General features: G+C 35.4%; 1 protein-coding gene across 1 annotated transcript in view; it reads left to right on the forward strand.

Annotated features, from left to right (window-relative positions):
- Positions 1-18,224, forward strand: part of LOC103823251 (guanine nucleotide-binding protein G(q) subunit alpha) — a 120,495-nt gene extending 102,271 nt beyond the window's left edge. Inside the window, exons 6-7 of the mRNA XM_030236845.2 lie at positions 4,737-4,890; positions 8,394-18,224. Coding sequence (XP_030092705.1) covers positions 4,737-4,890; positions 8,394-8,584 — 345 coding nt within the window. The 3' untranslated portion in view covers positions 8,585-18,224. The remainder of the gene's footprint in view (positions 1-4,736; positions 4,891-8,393) is intronic.
- The last annotated feature ends 1,210 nt before the right edge of the window (positions 18,225-19,434 follow it).

The raw sequence follows: 19,434 nt of genomic DNA on the forward strand, positions 1-19,434 counted from the left end.
AAAGCACTTCCAATTTTGATACTGTATTTACTTTTTAACATAGTGGAGGACTCTGCACTTACCTTCCACTTCCTCATTTCCTCTACTGTTTCCCAGGTTTTGCATAGCAGCTTCATTAAGTGTTTAGCCAAGAAACACATGGTAGGTCTTTCTGTACAGCTTGACATTGCTTCTATGAAAATAATTGCTGGAGGTCTTAGTTGGATAGTAGAGACATTCCAAGTTAATATAGAGTTGTTTATAAAAAACATCCAGAATGAAAGGTTTTGTCAACCAAAATAATAGAGTCCATGACAGTGACACTAACCTTTTGAAATATTAACCTCTGCTTTTTCTGAAGCTCTCTTGCATCAGTATCTCATTTTCTATCATTATCATCTCTGAATGCCCTCTGATTCAAATAAGCATTTTGCCAGCATAAATGCATACACAGAACAAGTAGTTTACTGAAAAATGTGTGTTTGTGTACCTTCTTGCCATCTTGTCTCTCACTGTATTCCAACATAATGTAGTTCCTCAGAATTTGTGAAATCCTAATTTTTCTAACAGACACTGCTTGAATTGCTAACGTTTTCTAAAAAGAAAAGTAATTACTACATTTTTCATTGAGTGAGTTACAGTACGCCCACTAGATGCCACTCTAGATAGTCATAAAGACAGTAATGGGTGAAACTCCACTAGTGCTTCTCTGTTGTTTCAGATTAATATTTTACTAAGTGTTTTCTGTCAAAGCACTGCTTGTTAGCTGGGAAATGCTGCTTTCCCTTCACTGGGTTCTAGCTGATACAGCTTTTAAATGCTGTTTTAGCAGTCTTGCAGGTATTCTTCAGGATCTGACAGTTGAGTGCTTATAAATTACCTCAGTTTTGTTATTTCTCTAATGGTAGGAGTAATTGCATTTTTCCAGAGCAACAGATAGGAAAGAGAATTTCAGTATTTACATCCAAACTAGAAATCCATCATTTTAATAGGAAAATTGAAAGCGTACATATAAAAATAAAATTGGAAGAAAATATACTCATTTTTAATCCATTAAAATTTAAGGAGGAGTAGGTTTGCATTTGGATAAAAATGTGGGGAAACATGGTTTATACTTCTGCTTGTATTTATGTTAATGTTTAATGGTTATACAAAAACTTCCCAGCATAAAATCTTTTATATAAGAGGTACATGACAGAAAGAAATTCCATTTTATTTTTGTTTTATAGAAACATTTCTAGTCATAAAATTGGACAGTCATGTAATTTATTAATAAGTACAGTGTTTTTTCTTGATTTTTTTAAAATATTAGGATAACATAGTCCAATATTATGTAACCTTTTTGTAGTTAACAAATTCACTATTGAAGTATGTCTGCTGTATTTTTTACTCTATTTCATTATGATATTTTTTACATTGGACTGGCAACTTTGTCAGGTTGTATGGAAGATGGAAAGTTTTACACTGGCATCTGCATATCCTAACAAGAAAAATAGAGGAACAGCTGGTGATATCAATATGTTTTTGTGTAATTTGGGATTGACTGTAGACAAAAACTGAGCAGGGAAGTTGCCCTGGCCAGCAGATCTTTAGAGATGGTGAAGACAGTAATCCTGCTGCTAATTTTCCATGTGCCAAGCCAGGGAGGCTATGATGAGCTGTTGCTGCTGTTGAACAGAGGTTGCTGTTGAAGGTTGGCTTCATTGCTGACATTGGCTGTCAGCTACTGAGAAAGCCTTGAGCCACATCCAGCTGCAGATTTCTGTACTTTACTTATTCAAGTTTCTGTCTGCAGCATTTTTTATTGAAGCTGAAATAAGATTTTTCTAGAAACAATTTGGTGACATAGAGCTGCTCATAAAAGTAGATTAAGTACTTGGACAAACTAGTAAATATTGCTTGCTCTCCATCGTTGCTGGTTTTTGGTTTTTTGTTTGTTGTGGTGTTGGTTTTTAGGGTGTTTTGTTTGGTTGATTGGTTGGTTTGGTTTTGAAGAGCCACACTGTCTTGCTTGGTTTGGCAAAGCTTCCTTCAAGTTGCATCTGACAGAAGGTCAGATTCCCAGTGCTAGTCTCTTTCCACACTCCTTACAATCCTATCCCTACTTCCAGGGAAAATACTGTAACATGAAACTACCTTTTAGACAAGAAATAGTGCATCCTGTTAAAGGGTTTTTTTCAGAACACCAGTTCAACCATATCTTGTGATTAATTAAACTGATTAAAAAATATTATGGCACATATTTCAATAAAGGAAAAAGGTAAGCATTGAAAGGAGTGAGCTATCATTAGAAACAGTTTAAGACAAATTTTAGAAGATAATAAGCAGTATTGGAGGAATTTACTCTGGCATAAAAATTGTTTTTATCTGCTGTAACAACTGTAAAAGTTGAATTGCCCTTAGTAATTGGATAAACAGAGAGATGAAAGACAGCAGAAAGTTAAGCAGAGATTGATAAATCAAAAATTAATCATTTCAATTTTTCTCTCAATCAGTCAATCGTAGTAAATTAATGAAAGCATTATAGCATTTTAATCTGTTATGGCAAACTGCATTTCTTTATACAGGCAAATCTCTAGGCCATTTTTCAATTCCTACAAAACATATGCAAACTACAGATGTAAATGGCAACATATCCAAATGTCAGTTTACTGTCCTAAACACAATTTACTTTGATTTCCCTTTGAAATAATTTGCAAAGGGTTTATAAATACAATTTCATGGTCACCTAATCTGTTGGGAAAAGTATGAAGGGCCCAGAGCCATTGTCCTGTGAAGACAGTGTGAGAGACCTGAGCTTGTTTCGTCTAGTGAAGAAGACACTGGTACTTGCCAACAATTATTTCTGGAGTTCCAGGTGCGCCATGGAGCTGAAGGTTTTGAGGTGGACCATATAACAGATATAACTGTAGTGGTAGTTCCCACTACCTTTTCTTAAGGTCTTGGTAAGAGAAGAAATCTATATAGAATGTTGAGAAGAAAATAGCATCTTATTAACAGTTTGTCTTAGGAGTTACGTTTTGTGCTCAGCTGTATTGACATTAGAGTTTCTTTCCTTTCAGAGTGAAATCCTGGCACTGTTGAAATCAATATGAGTCATGGGATCTGATAGCATGAAAGCAAATGTTTTATTAGTCTCCATTAGTTTCTCAATATATAAATTCAACTATTTATTTTCATGCACTACAGCAACATGCAGTAAAGTTTAACAGACTAAATAATCAGCTTTTACTACAAAATTGAATTGGCTTACTTCTTATTTTTTTGTTTTCCTTTTTTGTTTTATGTTTGTTTTGGGTTTTTCAAGTTCCCATTCATGTTTATATTGGCCTCTCTAAAATGCAGATTAATGGAAGTAAATATGCACTTACAGCAAAACTTTCTGAGTTATCTGACATATTGTTTTATGGCTCAGCAACAGCAGAATCTGCAGGATTCATGTTCTTGTCATCCTCTGGAGTCCCATTTCTGGTGTAACAACCCTTTCAGGGGGCTGCAGCTTTAAATTATAATAATAGTGAAAGGAGTAAGTTAGTTCCTGTGTTACAAACCATATTTGCTCTGACTCTGTATTAACCACATCAAGTCAGCCTAACAGTTCAGAACTAATCTAATTGTAACATTATTCTGCAATGACAAAAGTTTTACAAATAGAAATAACTGTAGACTTTGCTGGTATTTCAGCTATACTGCAAAGTGGTTTCAGGAGCAGCTAAATTAAAGGCTAATCCAGTGGTGTTGTTATCAAAAATCAGTAAAAATAAATGTAGCCCCAGTGTAGCATTAAGAAACAGGCATTCTTCATTTGGCCAGATGCACAAAGCGGTAGCTCCTCCAAATACTGTGAATGCTGAGTACAGGACTTTTTATATACTGTATTTTACATACATATTCATTAATTTTCCCAGAATAAACATACATATGATTATAATTTCCCCAAAATCCTTGACATGTGTTCCCTTCCCTCTGTACATGCATTCTTTGGTCCTGCAGTCCTCTTTGGTGATACCTGCTGGTCAGCAACCCCAAAGTCATACCTGACTGCCTGGTGAACTGGTGAAAGTTAACATAACTGAGCTGGCTGGTTGCTTTCTAGTTTTTCTTCCTACAAAATAAGCATTGTGTTCTTCCATAGGCTAGTTCTGAACAATAAGCATTGTATTAGTCCAGGTGCAAATAATTCTTCATCTGGCAACAATGCTAGAAACAAAGTTAACAATTCAGTTTTTTAAAATTCAATGTCATAAACCTTTGATGTTGACAAAATATTCTCACATTGTAAATTTACTTGCAGTTATTTTGAGCTGATCTCTAAGAATTGCTGAATTCTGTATTCAAAATTTGGGAAAAGCAAATAAAATAAATAATGTTCTTAAAGCTTGAATTTGTTGTCTTTTGTTGTTGTATATGTCTCTACCATGAATGACTTGCATTTCAATAACCACCAGTGTGTTGGCTGATTGTAACTGTGCATATTCAGATTTAGCAAATGTTCTTGTTACAACTTTGATGTTCATGACTAGTGTTTTAAAGAATACTTAAACGCTTAACTAGCTGACTTTGCAAAAGGAAGATGCCTGAATATTTAAGTTACTGTTTGCTTATTACTTTTAATTAAACTAAGTGGATCTTATGTATTGTAGGAAAGTGCAAAACAAGAAAGGGATCCTTTTGCCAAACAGTGTGAAAACGCGTGAATTTATTTAAAAAAAAAAATCTCATGACCACCAAAGTTCTGGTCTCTTTTTTTATTCCAGAATCGAATGGAAGAAAGCAAAGCACTCTTTAGGACAATTATCACATATCCATGGTTCCAGAACTCTTCAGTTATTCTGTTCCTAAATAAAAAAGATCTACTAGAGGAGAAAATTATGTACTCCCATCTAGTTGATTATTTTCCAGAGTATGATGGTAAGTATAATGACATGCTGTGTCTGTGCTGTAGTACTGGCAAATTGTGTGAGGCTTGACAGATAGATCCTTTGGTATAGTCCTTTAAAAATACTAAAAAATTGTAAAATGCGATTGAACTTCTGTGGAATTTTTAGACTGCTAAGATTTTGGTTTGTACTCTCATGACTTGTGGGTAGGATGGCAGAACCTCTATTGGGAAATTGTTGACTTTTAGATGAGTATTGTTATTTTAATAGTGAACCACTTTTTTGTCATTTTGCAAAAGTTAGGGTGAGGGTTTAAATTGAAATACAAGAGTTAAAAATAAATAGAAACAAATTCCTTAGTTGTACATATAGTCTTCTATATTTTGGTGGTTTGAGGTTTGCTTTTATATAAGATTGGATACTGAAGGGGAAATGTCGTTAAGCTCTCTGTAACATTCCAAGAAATAAGCAACCAACCCTTCCATTCTTTTCTTGTACCTTTTAAAATTGCACTTTAATTTTACATTGATTATGTGAAGTTAATGTGTTTGTCCATAAAAAAAAATTGTGGGCTGTATAAGTGTTTCTATTAAAGCTGTACTTTCAGGAAGTTCTCATGAGGGCAAAAACTACGTATTTTGAGGTAACTGAGTGGGGGAGGCCTTGGTAACAGAGAAAAATCAAACTCATATAATAAGAGGTCTAAAGAACTAAATGTTCCTTTTTTTAAAGAGAGAATCGATTTTGTCCCACCAGGAAGGAATAGCTGATTGGGAAGCTTAGAAGAAGATTAAAACTCTCATGTTCAAATATGGAAAGTAATAATGGGAAAAATGTACTTCTTATTTTCTGTTAAAGAGGAAGAGAACAGTAAAAAGCCTGCAGGATCAGATCATATTATTTATGAGTCAGTGTAAATTTAGTTTCATAGTAAAATACAGAAGAGAACTGGCAGTTGAATAGAAATATGTTTGTACTTTTGAATTTACTTTGTGTAACAAGTTCCTAGATGTCATCCCAACAGTGAGTAGACCCTACAGTCTGCTCTTGTTACCTCCTCTCAAATGTTGACAAAGCCTGTTTAAAAGGCTTGATCAGTAAAAAAAAATAATAATTCAAACAGTTTGTAGAAACTTTGTTTCTCTTCTCCTTTTGTCATTGGTGAAGGGAAAACCCTTTATGGACTATCAAGGGTGTGGGAGTGAAGACCTGCAAGTCTTTGATAATATTTTGTTTCCTAATTCTGTAGATCTTGCAGGCCCTAACTCCAGAGACAAAATTGCAGTTTGATGTGATTACTTCTTGTGGCAGGGCGGAGTCTGTGGCTTGCAGAGGTCACTATGTGGTCCCCTCTTCTATCCCAGTATACTGAGGATGTGGGAAGTGGGAGATCTAAGGAAGGTATCAGAAATAGGTATTTTTCAGCTGGATTACTTCTTTCATCTTCAGAAGGGAGAAAGCAGCCTAGGGATGAGAACTGCTGGCCAGGGTGGCGAATTGGACAGAGTAAATTAAGGAGTTCTGCTGCACAGTGCATTAGTGAGAGCTTTGAAAGGGAGGCTGAACCATGCTCCTAGGTCAGTGTGTCACATGAAGACACACTTTGAATGCTAGTACTAGACAACTGACTCACAGGCTGGGAGAGGGAGAGAGGGCAAACACAAAAGGAGGCTGTTGTTGGTAGAAAAAGAAGAGAAAAATACTGATGTAGCACTTGTTACATAGATCTTCATGGTATCATATAGAGCTAGTCATTGAAAACTGCTGATTAGGGTGAGCATTTCTAGGTTTCTTATACCAGAAACACTCTGCCATCTAAATTTGACATTAACTCATTCAATTTTTTTAAGTTCCTGAGGTCATAAACATACTCCTCTGTGCTTGAAGTCAGATAAAAGTTTAAATAACATAAGAGTAGAGGTGTGCAAATTTGGGTATTTAGAATGGGCCAATAGATCTTGAGAAAACATCTTGTGTGTAGCTACTGTGAAACTGTTAAACAAAATTCTAGGAAACTGTCTGTAAAACTAAGTGATTTATTTTGATGAAATCATTGTCTTTGGAAGCCCAAGAATTTTCTCCATAAATACTCACATATATATGTGCTATTGTGAGACTTAATATTGCTGCTCTTTATCTATAATGGAGTCTGGTGTCCAAGCTAAAGGCTAGAGCCAGCTGTGTTTTAGAAGCCGTAGAAGTGTTGGACAGTCCTCTGTCCTACCTTCAGAGGACTTATTGTCTGTTTACATCCCTAAATCTCACAATATGTGTCATCTGTGTATATATGTGCATATTTGTCCATCTCTTCACGTGCATACACCCATTTACTGCCAAAGCTTACTCCTCCTCCACATAGATTTGCAGCACACCAGAAAGTATGTGCTTTCTTTTCCATACATTCCTTTCCTAAATTTTAGTTACACAAATTGGAAGTGTTAGAGTTTTTAAGCTTGAAGTATTAAAAATAAGGTCTGTTATCCAGATGGTGAAATGTGTGGGCATGTGCTGGACACCAAACTATTGATTTTATGATTACTGGAGGACAGAGCTACAAATAACAGCTGGATGCTGCTATTTGTATTGCTGTGTAACAGCAGAACTAATGAAGAGAATAGGAGGAGGCAACTGCACAGAAAATGTATATTCTGTAGAAACCCACATTTCAGAAACACAGAAGCAAGGGAACAATGACTTTTGGTGCCAGCACTAGAGTAATGGAACAGGATTCACCAGCATGTGGCTCAAGTTCTTGCTTCTGCACTGCTCTTTTGGCTGTGAACATGAATGAATCCTCACTGTTCCAGGCTGGAAGTAATTACTTTTCCTTCTGTGATATTTTAAGCTGAAAATGTAGTTTGGTTATATTGACTCTGTCCTTCTGAGAGTTACAGCTTTAATTTAGAGCTGATTGGATCATTAGAATACATCATTTGGATAGCAACTAAAATACTAGATATTTTAATTGGTTAGGCCACGAGCCATTTACAGGCAACAGTTTCAGCTGGAGAGTATCTGTGTAATTTATTATCACTTAAAGTAAGTTCTGTTGATGACAGTGTCAGACCCAGTTCAGGATATGATTTCTCTATGTTTCCTGCTAAAATCCATATAGAACTAGTAAACTTGCAGTGCTAAAATTACTGGAGTATAATTTAAATATAATAGGTTTAGACTGAACATTAACCATTTCTACTAACTTTTCAAGGATTTAATTATATAGCTAATTTTTTTAATTTTCATTCTATGCATTTATAAATCACCTGTTTTAAAGCAGATGATTTATCTTGGTGAAGAAAGAAGATAGTCAGCAGTGAAAGAGTAGCTCTGACTTGGTGAACATCTGAAATTTCTTTCCCTCTTTATTTTTAATAGTTCCTACCACGAGGAATACAGCCAGTATATGATAATATTGATTAGTAAAAGGTTCCCCATCTTCTTTTAGGTGGGGATCACAGACTAATCCTTCCTTATTTTCTTTTAAAGAAGTGGAAATACAAAGTTGACTTTAAGAAAACCTAATTTCTCTTACAGGACCACAGAGGGATGCACAGGCAGCACGAGAGTTCATCCTGAAGATGTTCGTAGACCTGAATCCAGACAGTGACAAAATTATCTACTCTCACTTCACATGTGCTACAGACACAGAGAACATCCGCTTCGTCTTTGCTGCTGTCAAGGACACAATCCTGCAGTTAAACCTGAAGGAGTACAACCTGGTCTAACTGTACCTGGTGCATCCTCCAAAACCAACTTTCCGTGATTGAAGATATACAAGAGGGACTATATTATAATCTGTGAAAACAATTTGCATAATACTAATTTATTGCCGGCCTGGACTCTCTGAATGTCCACAGAGTTTGTAGTTAATATTATGATTTTATTTAAAGTATATGGAGGAAAAAACAAAAGATGCTGTTGTACATTCACAGCACATTTCCTCATTTTTTAGGCAAAACCCTGTGACTCAATGTGTTTCAAATTCTCATTCGTACATTTACAAAGAATAGCAGTTTTTTGCTATTGAAGCAAAATCAAGCTGGTTTCCTCTTTACCTAACCCTTTCTCTTCCTCTCCTTTCCTACTCCCCTTATCTTTTAAAAGGTACAATGGCCTTTTTTTTTCCCCCAGTTGCATTCCTGGGTGAAATATTTTCTGTTGAATGATTTGGTCAGGAAAACACTATCATCACTTTTAAATCATCAGTCATTCTAATTTTACAGTATGTACTTTGAAGGATCAAAAAGTATTGATACTGTGATTTTTAAATTCTTTTCATGGGTGTCTTCATTCTGTCTTCACTTCTGAGACTAGAATACTTGGATTGCAAAACAGAATTACCGTTGTCTAAGGATAATAAATGTAACCATAGTTTTACAGTTAAGAAAGGTGCACAGAAGACAGTAATGAAGTAATTAAGACACAATCTGGGATGTACATGGAATATGTTAGAGCCTCTTTTTAATTGCCATGTGCCATTTTTTTCTCTCTTCTTTTATTCACAAATGCCAAATAGAAAAGTCGTAGACACTACATTTTCCTCAGTGGCTGCAGCCTGAAACATGTTTTTCTCAGTTGTGTGGGGTGTTTTTTCTTAAGTTAGAGCTTTTTTAAGTATTTGTTTTTCACAGGAGAAAAAATATTTTATTGTACAAAATTCATGTTGCCAAATCTGGCTTTTTATAAAACCAATGCGCTTGAAACGTAAGATACTGATTGAAATGCCAAATGGATGGGTTGGGAACTGACCTGATTGAATCAACTGCCAAATGATTAACACACACAGTTTCAGCTCATGTGTTCCCTTTTTTAGAAAGTGTACCAATTTCTAATGCCAAAACCAACATGTAAGTGAATATTCTATAAGGTGTACTGTGCACCCACATGTACTCTAGTAATTTAAAGACAATTTAGATCTCTCATTTTGTAAGTTATGATATGAGATTGTTTTCTGTAATAATGTCAAGGCACCTTCAGTTGTATTACTAGAAGTTATTGATGAGAGATCACGTTCAAGAACCTTTTCTGATAAGGTTGATTGCTAATTGAGTCACAGGCATTTGATAGGCTTTCATGCAAAATAGCCTCTCTCAATGTTCTTTAGAAGAGATTTATAAGTGTAAATGAAGCAGTGACAAAATCATTCTTGAAATTTAAATGTGCAATTTTTTAACAACAGAAGTGCAGCACACATTGATAAGCCTTTATTCTGCAGCTTAGGTTGAAGGGTTTTTTGACTAGGTGCATGGTTGCTAGCAAGAAAACTGTATAGAGTTCAGACATGTAATTGGATTGATTATGATGCCAACTGGCACTAGAGTGCACTTAACAGAAAAACGGCTGCCACATAGCAGCAGATGGAGGGTGGGAAAAAGAATGGTTTATTAGTTGATTACCAAAGTTAACAGTAAATACTAATGAGATATTTTTCATCCTTAACCCTCCCAAATTCAAAAGAACGATAATAAGAACAGTTACTATTTTTTGCTCCCTCTTTAAACACCTTGTAATTTAAAACTGGTTGTAGGTATAGTGCAATTATGAATGCTATAATCATTGTACATACATATATATATATATATATATATGGCAGCATCCATATTGGCTTTGTAATCATTAATTTTGGGCAAATTGAATGTGCTGTATTGATATGTATCTATGTAATTGTATTGTATGTCTTATAGCTAATTCACATTTTAAATAATGTTATTTTATTTACTTTTTTAAGAGAGAAGAATGTAAATTTTGTCAGTTTATTTCTGACTAGGGATTTGTTGTTGTTTTTATTTACAAAACAAAATACTATAGTACAGAGCGGTACTAGCATCGTGCTGTATAAAATCATTTGCACATTCCTGAGTAGGAGTAAATTGGAGACACCAAGACAGAAATTATTCACATTCAAAACAATGCTCAAATCTTGTCGGGGCTTTATACAGCTGTAGAAAACAATCCTATTACAAGAACTTATGTTATTATATCTCATATTGGAACATAAATGTTAAATAGAAATTTCGGTTTTTTATTTGACTGATTCGCATTAGGTTATTTTCACTTTTCTTATAGTTTTATTGGAAAAGTAAATTCAGAGATATTTCAAACCATTGTACCCTAAGTACTAATGCATATATGCTGTTGCCCTAAAAATACCATGATAAACTGCAAAACCTCAGATCAGTCTTTCAGATACTGCGGAAACCTTAGGTATAAAAACAACAACCAAAAAGTCACTATTGTTAATGATTTTAAGGAGTTAAAGTGTTTTATTTAATGAAGCTAAAGCAGGTAGATCTAGATTATGAAAAGTGACACTGACATTCTGAATAGGGGATCAGAGCAGTGGCTCTTTCTTACATACAGCTTAACAAAATTGGTCCTGATCATGCTATAAATGCAACAGAGCTTCTGTTTTCACAGTTCCACTGTTTATAATATCCCTTTTTTTAACATGGGGATACATTGCCCACACTGGACTCAGTGCTATAAATGGAACTGTAGCCAAAAAAGGAAGGGGAAAAGAAAAAAAAGAAAAGACAAACACAATGAAACAAAAAGCCTAGACAGTGGTGTCTAACAGAAGTTTGGGTTTTTTTAATTTGGGTTGGTTTTTTTTCCCTTATGGGATATTGGGTGGGGGAAAAGGAAATGTGGTTTCAAGTTTTGTATAAAAACAAAACAAAAGTTTACTCATGCTTTATAGTTATATTGTGATTGCAGAAGTTTTCTAGAGTGTGTGCCACTGGACTATTTTCTGGTATTTTTTAGGTAAGTTGAACCTGTGGCAATGTTTAGATCATTTGAGCATGTTCTGGGAAAAAAAAATTTGGCATGCCAAGGCAAGCTTTACATGAATCACCTAACACAGCATTGCAGTATACCAGTTTACAAAACATTTTCTTTTTAAATAACACAGCTGTTCCCACTTGTTGTGTATTCCATTGTGGTGGTGGTGGTGATGTTGCTGTTGTTTTAATTGGTGGTTTCTACTATGCCTTACAGTGCTTAAGTACAGAAGTTTGTGCCTCTGACATGAAGCTGAAGGCAAAAACATCGAGACAGAAACCCTTTTAACTTTGCCAAAATGATGTATTTTCTTTGAATGTTATAAATGGGGGAGGAGGGAAGGAAAATGTCTTGGGAACCTGTGTATTCTAAATGTTCACTAGCACAAGAAAGCTGTAATATGTGTTTTACAGAAACCTGGAACTTGCCTTTTTCACAAAGTAACTGTCACTGTCCTAAAGATGTAGGATGATGCTTCTATAAGGGCAGTTTACTTTTTATAATTCAGTCTCTTTTGATTGTCAAGGTGTATGGACTGTACTTTTTAATCATACTGCCACATGATTGTGAATCACTTTTTAAAGTTTGAAAAGGGAGAAGAGACTTTTAATGCTGGATAACAGTCAGAATTGACTGTGTGATTTGCAAAAACTCTATATGGGGGAAAAGGGCTGCATATAGATTTTGCTAGACTCCCAGCCTTGAGTTGTAAGGTGAAGAAGACGTTCAGATTACTCAACCTCATGACCCTTTCCTTGTTAAACATTCTTCACAAAAGAATGAAATATTAGGAGAAAACAAATACATGTTAACCCACATGAAAAAAATAAAATTTAGACATTTAATTTATTACATGTGCTGCTATTCTTGGAGCTCTGTGCATAGTTATCCTGCAGACTATTATGTTAGTGAACTAATGAAGTGTTCACAGCATATTAACGAGGCCTACACATGACCTACCTCTAGTTAAGAGATTAGTAAAGTAGCTATGTTTTGGAGAGACTGACATAAGTAATTTAGAAAATTAAATATCAGGACATTTAAGTTAACCATGGGATTTTAGAAATTGGCACTTTTACAAATACGGTCCCTCTTTTGACATAAACCATTAATTCTAGAATTTAATAGACATTAAACATCTAAAGCCTTACCAGCTTTTTGGTTTAGTAGAAGTCTTGCAAAACAATAGCTTTAGATTGAGAAATGGAGCTACTGATATTTCCTCTGTTTTGCCTTCTGGTTATCTGTAGCATTTTGAATTCTGTCAGTCAAACAAGAAATTTTTCTATCTCGTCTATACATTGGGGTCACAATTTAGATGATGAAAGAATTTTACTGTAGGTTTATCTTGAGCTTTTTCACAGTAGTCATACTGCAGGTAAGAAGGGAATAGAGATTTTGAAAACGGTGTCAAAAGATACATTAAGTTTTATGTAAATTATTTGAAGTTTTTTTGCTCTCAGAATACAGTTTAAGCTGATTTCCTTGTTTACCATGCTGCAGGAAATCCTTATTTGACCAGTTCTTAATATTTTTTTTTTCTTTTAAGGAAAGAGTGTCAGATGCATTTTTAAACTTAAGAGTATTTAAAAATAATATTTGCTGTTCTTAAACTGTCACTTAAATGCATGTATTGTGTGTTGCTTGAGGGATGGAAATAGTTTTTTTTAAAAACTAATATTGTGCAGTTTCTGCCCCTCAAAAATGTTGTTGGTTAAAAATACAGTATTTTTTGCCATATCTTCATATTATAGCATCTTCATTCCTTTAAATTTAGTTTTTCTGGAATATTTGGACTTATTGTTCTCCCAAAATGCTTCTTATTATGGTAAATGCAGGAGAGATGTTTTACTCCAAAATTACTTTATAATTATGCATGCTCCATCATCATTGTCTAAATATTACATTTTCCAGAGTATCTTTGTTACAGCCAGATGTTCAAAACATTTAGGGTTTGTTACAGTGAAGAAGGTAATTCAGCAGTATTATAAAAGTTTTGGAGTTTTTTTGGTTTGTGTACAATGAAAACTCAGAAGCATGGGAGAAAAGAAATAAATCCTATGTCTCAGGAAAAGTAAACTCATACTTTGTAGACAGGAAAATTTCTTAAGGCGTTTTGGATGATTACAATACTCCTGCAAGAGTAGTGTGTTTCTTAGATCTTTTTGTCTACCTATGTCATGATAGAAGTAACAGAAGGAGGCCTATGTGCTACTTTGCAGGAGTTTGACTCATACCTGGTCAACAATCAGTGGATCTTAGATCGTCACTACTGAAGAAATAATATTTCAGGCAAGTTGCAAAAATTAGTTGGTTCTTTATTAAGTGAACAAAACAGTTGAGGTAAGAATCTTGGAGTGTAAACTGTTTGCTTAAGCAAAGACAAGAGTGAATGGTTCCTCATTTTTCTTGCCAGTTGCAGAATGTATGGGAGAAGGATCAGTCGTTAGGGAACGATTTATTTTATGTCTGTGTCTCAGTGAAGATAATGTCAACAAACTACAGTGTCATTGTGACATTTAGATATGTGAAATAGATGTAGAAACTGTATCTGTGTGGTAAGTTGTGCATACTTGTGATTAAAATCTTACATCAGATGCTATGATCATCTCACCCAGTTACCAAGCACTTTGTAGAATACTGTTCCAAACATCTAGGAGTTCCAGAGTATTTTAAGACTGCCACAAAATACACAATTGCCAGATCCTCAGGAGCACACCTGGTATCAGTATCCAATACAAAGGCACCAGACCCCCTCTCAAAGCTCATTACTTTTAAAAGGAGCTATTCTCCAAGACCTCTGATCCTGCTTTTCATCTACTCAGAGCTTTCTCTCTCCCTGTCAGCCCTGCTGCTTTGTCAATGAACTGGGTGGAACAAAAAACACCTTAGTTTTGCTCTTCTTGCTTGGCTGCCTTATTAGTCTAATTTTCAGGGATTTCAGCCAGTTTGGCTGACCAGTGATTACAAGAAGTGCTAAGCTGACCAAGTGGAAGGGGTAGAATTGTGTGGCCCAAAGGCTTAGAAATGAGGAAAAAAGGGAGTAACTTTCCTCCCTGAAAACCTCGTCCTAGACCTGTAGTTTCTAAACTCTTCATTTTGTGCACTATTAGCTATTCTGGCTTGGAAGTGTTGCACTTTTAATTTTTAAAGGCCTTGATTGCATAGTTACTCTAAAAAAAAAATAAAAAAAGAAAAAGGAAATTATGGAGCAAGGAAAACTTTCTTGCTCCCCTTTAAGAATCACAAGTTTCTGTGTACATGGACTAAATGCAATTGTGGTCAGACTGATGGCTGACACCAAGAAATCAAACTTAGTGTTAAGGATGGAAAAATACAAAAATTGGACTTTAATTCATGCCACCAGAAAAGCCCCCATAACATAGCAAAACAAAAAAAAAAAAAAAAGAACCAAACAAACCAAAACATGTTTTTTTCCAGTAAGCTCTAAAAAGAAAATGTTTTCTATCTTATATAAAATGCTGTGTTGCTGGGCATGATGTTCAGGATTTACTGTGTCTTGTCCAAGGCACTTCTTTCTCCATTCACATTTATTTATTATCACACTCATTAATTGCCTCCTCTTCCACACTCATTAATTGTCATCTAAAGAAAATACAGTATTGCTTTATGTATGTGCACTCTGGAATACTTTCTGATCCTTGTGAATTAAATGTAAATTGGTCTGGTAAAATTCAACAACTGATGATGTGTAGTACAGCTAAAGAGAAAGGCACTTTGTGCCTAATCTTCTTCCTCCTGCCATTTTGTTTTGATTATTTTTTGGTATCTTTATCCTGTTTGCCACAAAGAGAAGGTTTCTTGACATACCAGATTCGATTTTGGTAGTCATTGCAGAGTTGATCATACTGGCTGCATTAAAGACAGTTGTGAATAAGAACAGCTTCAGAAGGTTCCTGTAACTAGGGGCAGATACAATTAGCCTTCTGGTCATGCATTTCAGAAAACTATAACACTGTAGTTGGAATACAATCACTTGAACGATGTAGGCAAACATGGGCCAAATTCTGCCATTTTAATATGTCATTTTTCATTGTCAGCAGAGAGCTGTTTGCTAAAATGTTGCAGAAAATTTGCCTTTTTTCCTGCAGTCCTGTATGAGGTGGTTAATGAAATGATCAGGCTGGCACTCAACTGAAGAGATGCATTAATTCGACACTAAGTTCAAATGTATTCTTGCAGAGACTATTGCATAAGATTACTTTATATGATGCTAACAACAACAACAAAAAAGATACTTGCATGCAGTAAATATTTAAGATATTGCACTTTTATACATTTATTATAAAGAGGAATCACTCTCTCCCTGAAAATAAAATTCCATTTATCTCACAATGAAGTATCTGGAGTCTCTTAAAACTGTCAGTTACTTGTGCACACAAGTGTGATTATTGTATACTAGAGGCTAATTAATCTGTTGTCTGTCACATGCTGCAGAATACTTGGTTTATTTCAAACGCTGATTTTGGAAAGGCCAGATAATGTTTTTATTAGTATCTTGGTGACTACTTTTCTCAGCATGTTTTTAGGAGAACCCTCACAGTTACTGATAAGACCTGATTTATTTTAGCTCAAGAAATTAACTGATTTGCTATTATTATCAAAATTTTTTCTTCAAGTGCTTTAGAACTTCACTGTTTCATCTCACTTTGCTGAAATCAAGCAACCTGAGTGTAATTGAGAGGCAAAAGGCTAGATATAAACATAGTCAAATTTGATACTTTCCTTGCATAATAATCTTTAAATGTATAAATCAACTGCATTACTATAATTTAACTGATGGAGCTATTCCTCTTGAATTGCAACAGGCTGTGATGGTATTAAAAAGAGATCAATTGTCCTTTTCTTATATACATAATCATATTTTTCAAATTCTTTACAAGATGTTGGAAGTGTTCAAATATTTTTATGACTAATACATGTAAAAACAGCTTAGCTGATTTTCAGTATTATTTAATGGTCTAGAAACTGTTGGAATCTTTTGTTAGAAGTTATAGAACTGGTGCTACAAGTGAAAGATTTCTGTGGTTATGGATTAAATAATTCTCTTTTGATACATGTTCACACTTATACATGCTGATTTTATTTCTGATAATATGAAACAAAAGCAACTCCATTCTAGATAGCAAAACATAGTCCTCAATTAAAAACCAGAAGGGCAAAACATTACATAGCTAGAAGGTAAATACAGGGGTTAACCTAGATGATAGTGTACAATGTAAATGAGCACAACAAATTTCCTAAGCAGAGAAAAGTTTATGTAAACTGAGAAATAATTTGTGAGTTGTTTAGTTGACTGTTCACTTGTTCAAGGTTAATAGAAAAAAACATTCTGGGTTTGAGATACTTTGTTTGCTTCTCTTTAGGAGACTTCTTTAAACATTTTGCAGTTCAAAGCAATGTGGTTTAAAAGTTTTCTCCCTTACCCTGATGTTCAAGAGTTGAGACATACACATTCAAAAGCTTAAACAGATGCTTCCAAATTGCAGTGGAGGGGGATAGCGTAATGCTGCAAAGCATGGAAGGCAGACCTTTTGTCCCCAGTCATGCAGATGAAAATGATTTTGCTAGTTGACCTGCAAAACACACAATTTAATTATTCTGTTTGTCTTCTCAATAGAAAATATTATGGCTTCAGTATCCTAGCACAGTCATTTTAATTCTAACTGAAGAGTTGTTAATTAACAACTCAGTTTTTCTAATGGAAATAGGGAAAATGGTTGTCTTACCCAAGGCTACAAAAAGAGCTTAACACCTTTCCTGAACTCTTGGTCATTTAATGTTTGATTTGCTGGCTTGGAGAGACACGAGTATGACCCTTGTTTAGCCTTCTGTTGCACAGCGGGCAAAAAGACAGGTCCTAACCACAAGAAATTAATGAAAGGGCAGACAAATTCAGCTGCTGCAGATTCGTTTTCTGCAATCTATTCATACTGGCTTAGTCTTTGCTTTCAATAATTCTGTGACCAACACAGTTTCGGAGAAAATAGTTTTCCTTGTCTGCCTGGAGGTCCTTTCAGTAAAACTTTGATTCCACTCATATATGGGAAAGAAATTTGCTTCTCAGAAGAGGCTTCTTTTACAGCTGATTATCTGATATTTCCAAACATTAACTTGGTAGTTGAAGGTCTGTAAGTGAAAGGGTGAAGCATTAAAAGAAAGTGTGTATTTCCCTCAGGCTGACAAGCATTATTTAAAATGCTTATGGGTACATGGAAATTGCTATTCAGTGCACAGTGATCACCTTGGTCTGCTGTGTCACCTGTGAACCCAGGGCCCTAAAGAAAGGAAGTCATAACAGAAAGTCACGTTGTCAGATGTTCCTCTGTTCAAAGCAAGAGTAGATGTGCTGCTGCTTTTGTGGAACAAAATTTCTCTACAACAGAGATACCTGTTTCCTTCTTCTCCCTATTATTTTTATACATTAAAAACCAACCAAACAACAAAAAAAAAAAACCCCAAAACCACCACACCCAACCACAAAAACCAACTCCAACAAACAAAACCTCCCAAAGGAGCTGGGAAGGCCTATGGCAACCTACACACACATTCCAGACAACAGTTTTCAGACATGTTGTGTTTGAGCCTTTTGTAAGCCCAGGCTTACAAATACGACCACTGGCTGTTGAAGTTGAGCCTGTAACTACCATCAAGCCTGTAACGTCAGGCAGGATTCGATATGTGGTATGAAATAGGCATCTTCTTACAGAACAGTATCTTTCTCAAGTGGCAAGAGAAGTAATAGGCAATGACAGATAGCCATCAGCCATATACTAAGGTGTATGGTGAGAACAGGCAAGACACTGGAATATGAAGCACCTACAGTCCCCTTCCACCTTACTGGTGCAGAAGGGGACTTTCTTATGGCAGAAAACTATTACACTTAGACCAAAAATACACTGGGAAAACAGCAGTGTGTCATATGTCATACCACTTAATAAAAGTTCCTTTGAAAATAACAGTTGTAAAGTCTGAGGCATTTTGCCAAGACTTCAAGGCTGTCATTAAGTAAAACACAAGTTGAGAATATATCTGTGCATATACTACTTAGCAGTAAATTCAGGAGCTGTGACATTTGGAAAATGGCATATATAAATGACGTAAAGAATTCAACACTAAGCCAACGGCAGGCTGCACAATTTTACATCTTTCATCATAGATGGGTACAAATGCTTTTAAGTACATTTTTCTATTTGTACATGCACATTTCTATTGGCATAGCAAGCATATCCAGGCATTTTGTGATGTCTGAGAGTGCCACAATCTTACAGATAATGCTTACCTATGTAAAGAATTTTCAAAAAGTTATTGAAAAAAAATCATTGTAAATCCATTGTAATTTCATAGTTGTTAATGAAAACTACAAGTTGTATTTTGTTTGAATTTATTTTTTGTGTTAAATTAAACAAGTTTATTTTAAAGGTGTTTTCTACAAGAGCCTGAATTTCTTGATATTTACAAAGTGTAGCTATGGTTTTGCTGCTGGCTGAAGAGGATTTGGTTTCACGACTACAGTGATAATGGGGAAATCATGCATGCTGTGCTCAAGAGACCAGAAGTACCAGCGAGAGCCAGGCGGTTCTCCCGACTCTGCCTCCTTGCCCTCTCCCCAGGAGAGCGGGAGGCAAGAGAAAGTGGGCCAGAAGCTTCCAGGCTGGGGCTGGTGCCAGGCTGAGAAGGAAAGCCAGAGCTGCCCGTGCGGTGCCGCCCGCGGGGTGCACGGCTGGCCGGAGACACCTGCGGCTGGGGCAGGGGATCCGCGGGGCCGCTG

Source organism: Serinus canaria, chromosome Z (genome assembly GCF_022539315.1).
Source record: "Serinus canaria isolate serCan28SL12 chromosome Z, serCan2020, whole genome shotgun sequence".
In the NCBI taxonomy this organism is placed as follows: domain Eukaryota; kingdom Metazoa; phylum Chordata; class Aves; order Passeriformes; family Fringillidae; genus Serinus; species Serinus canaria.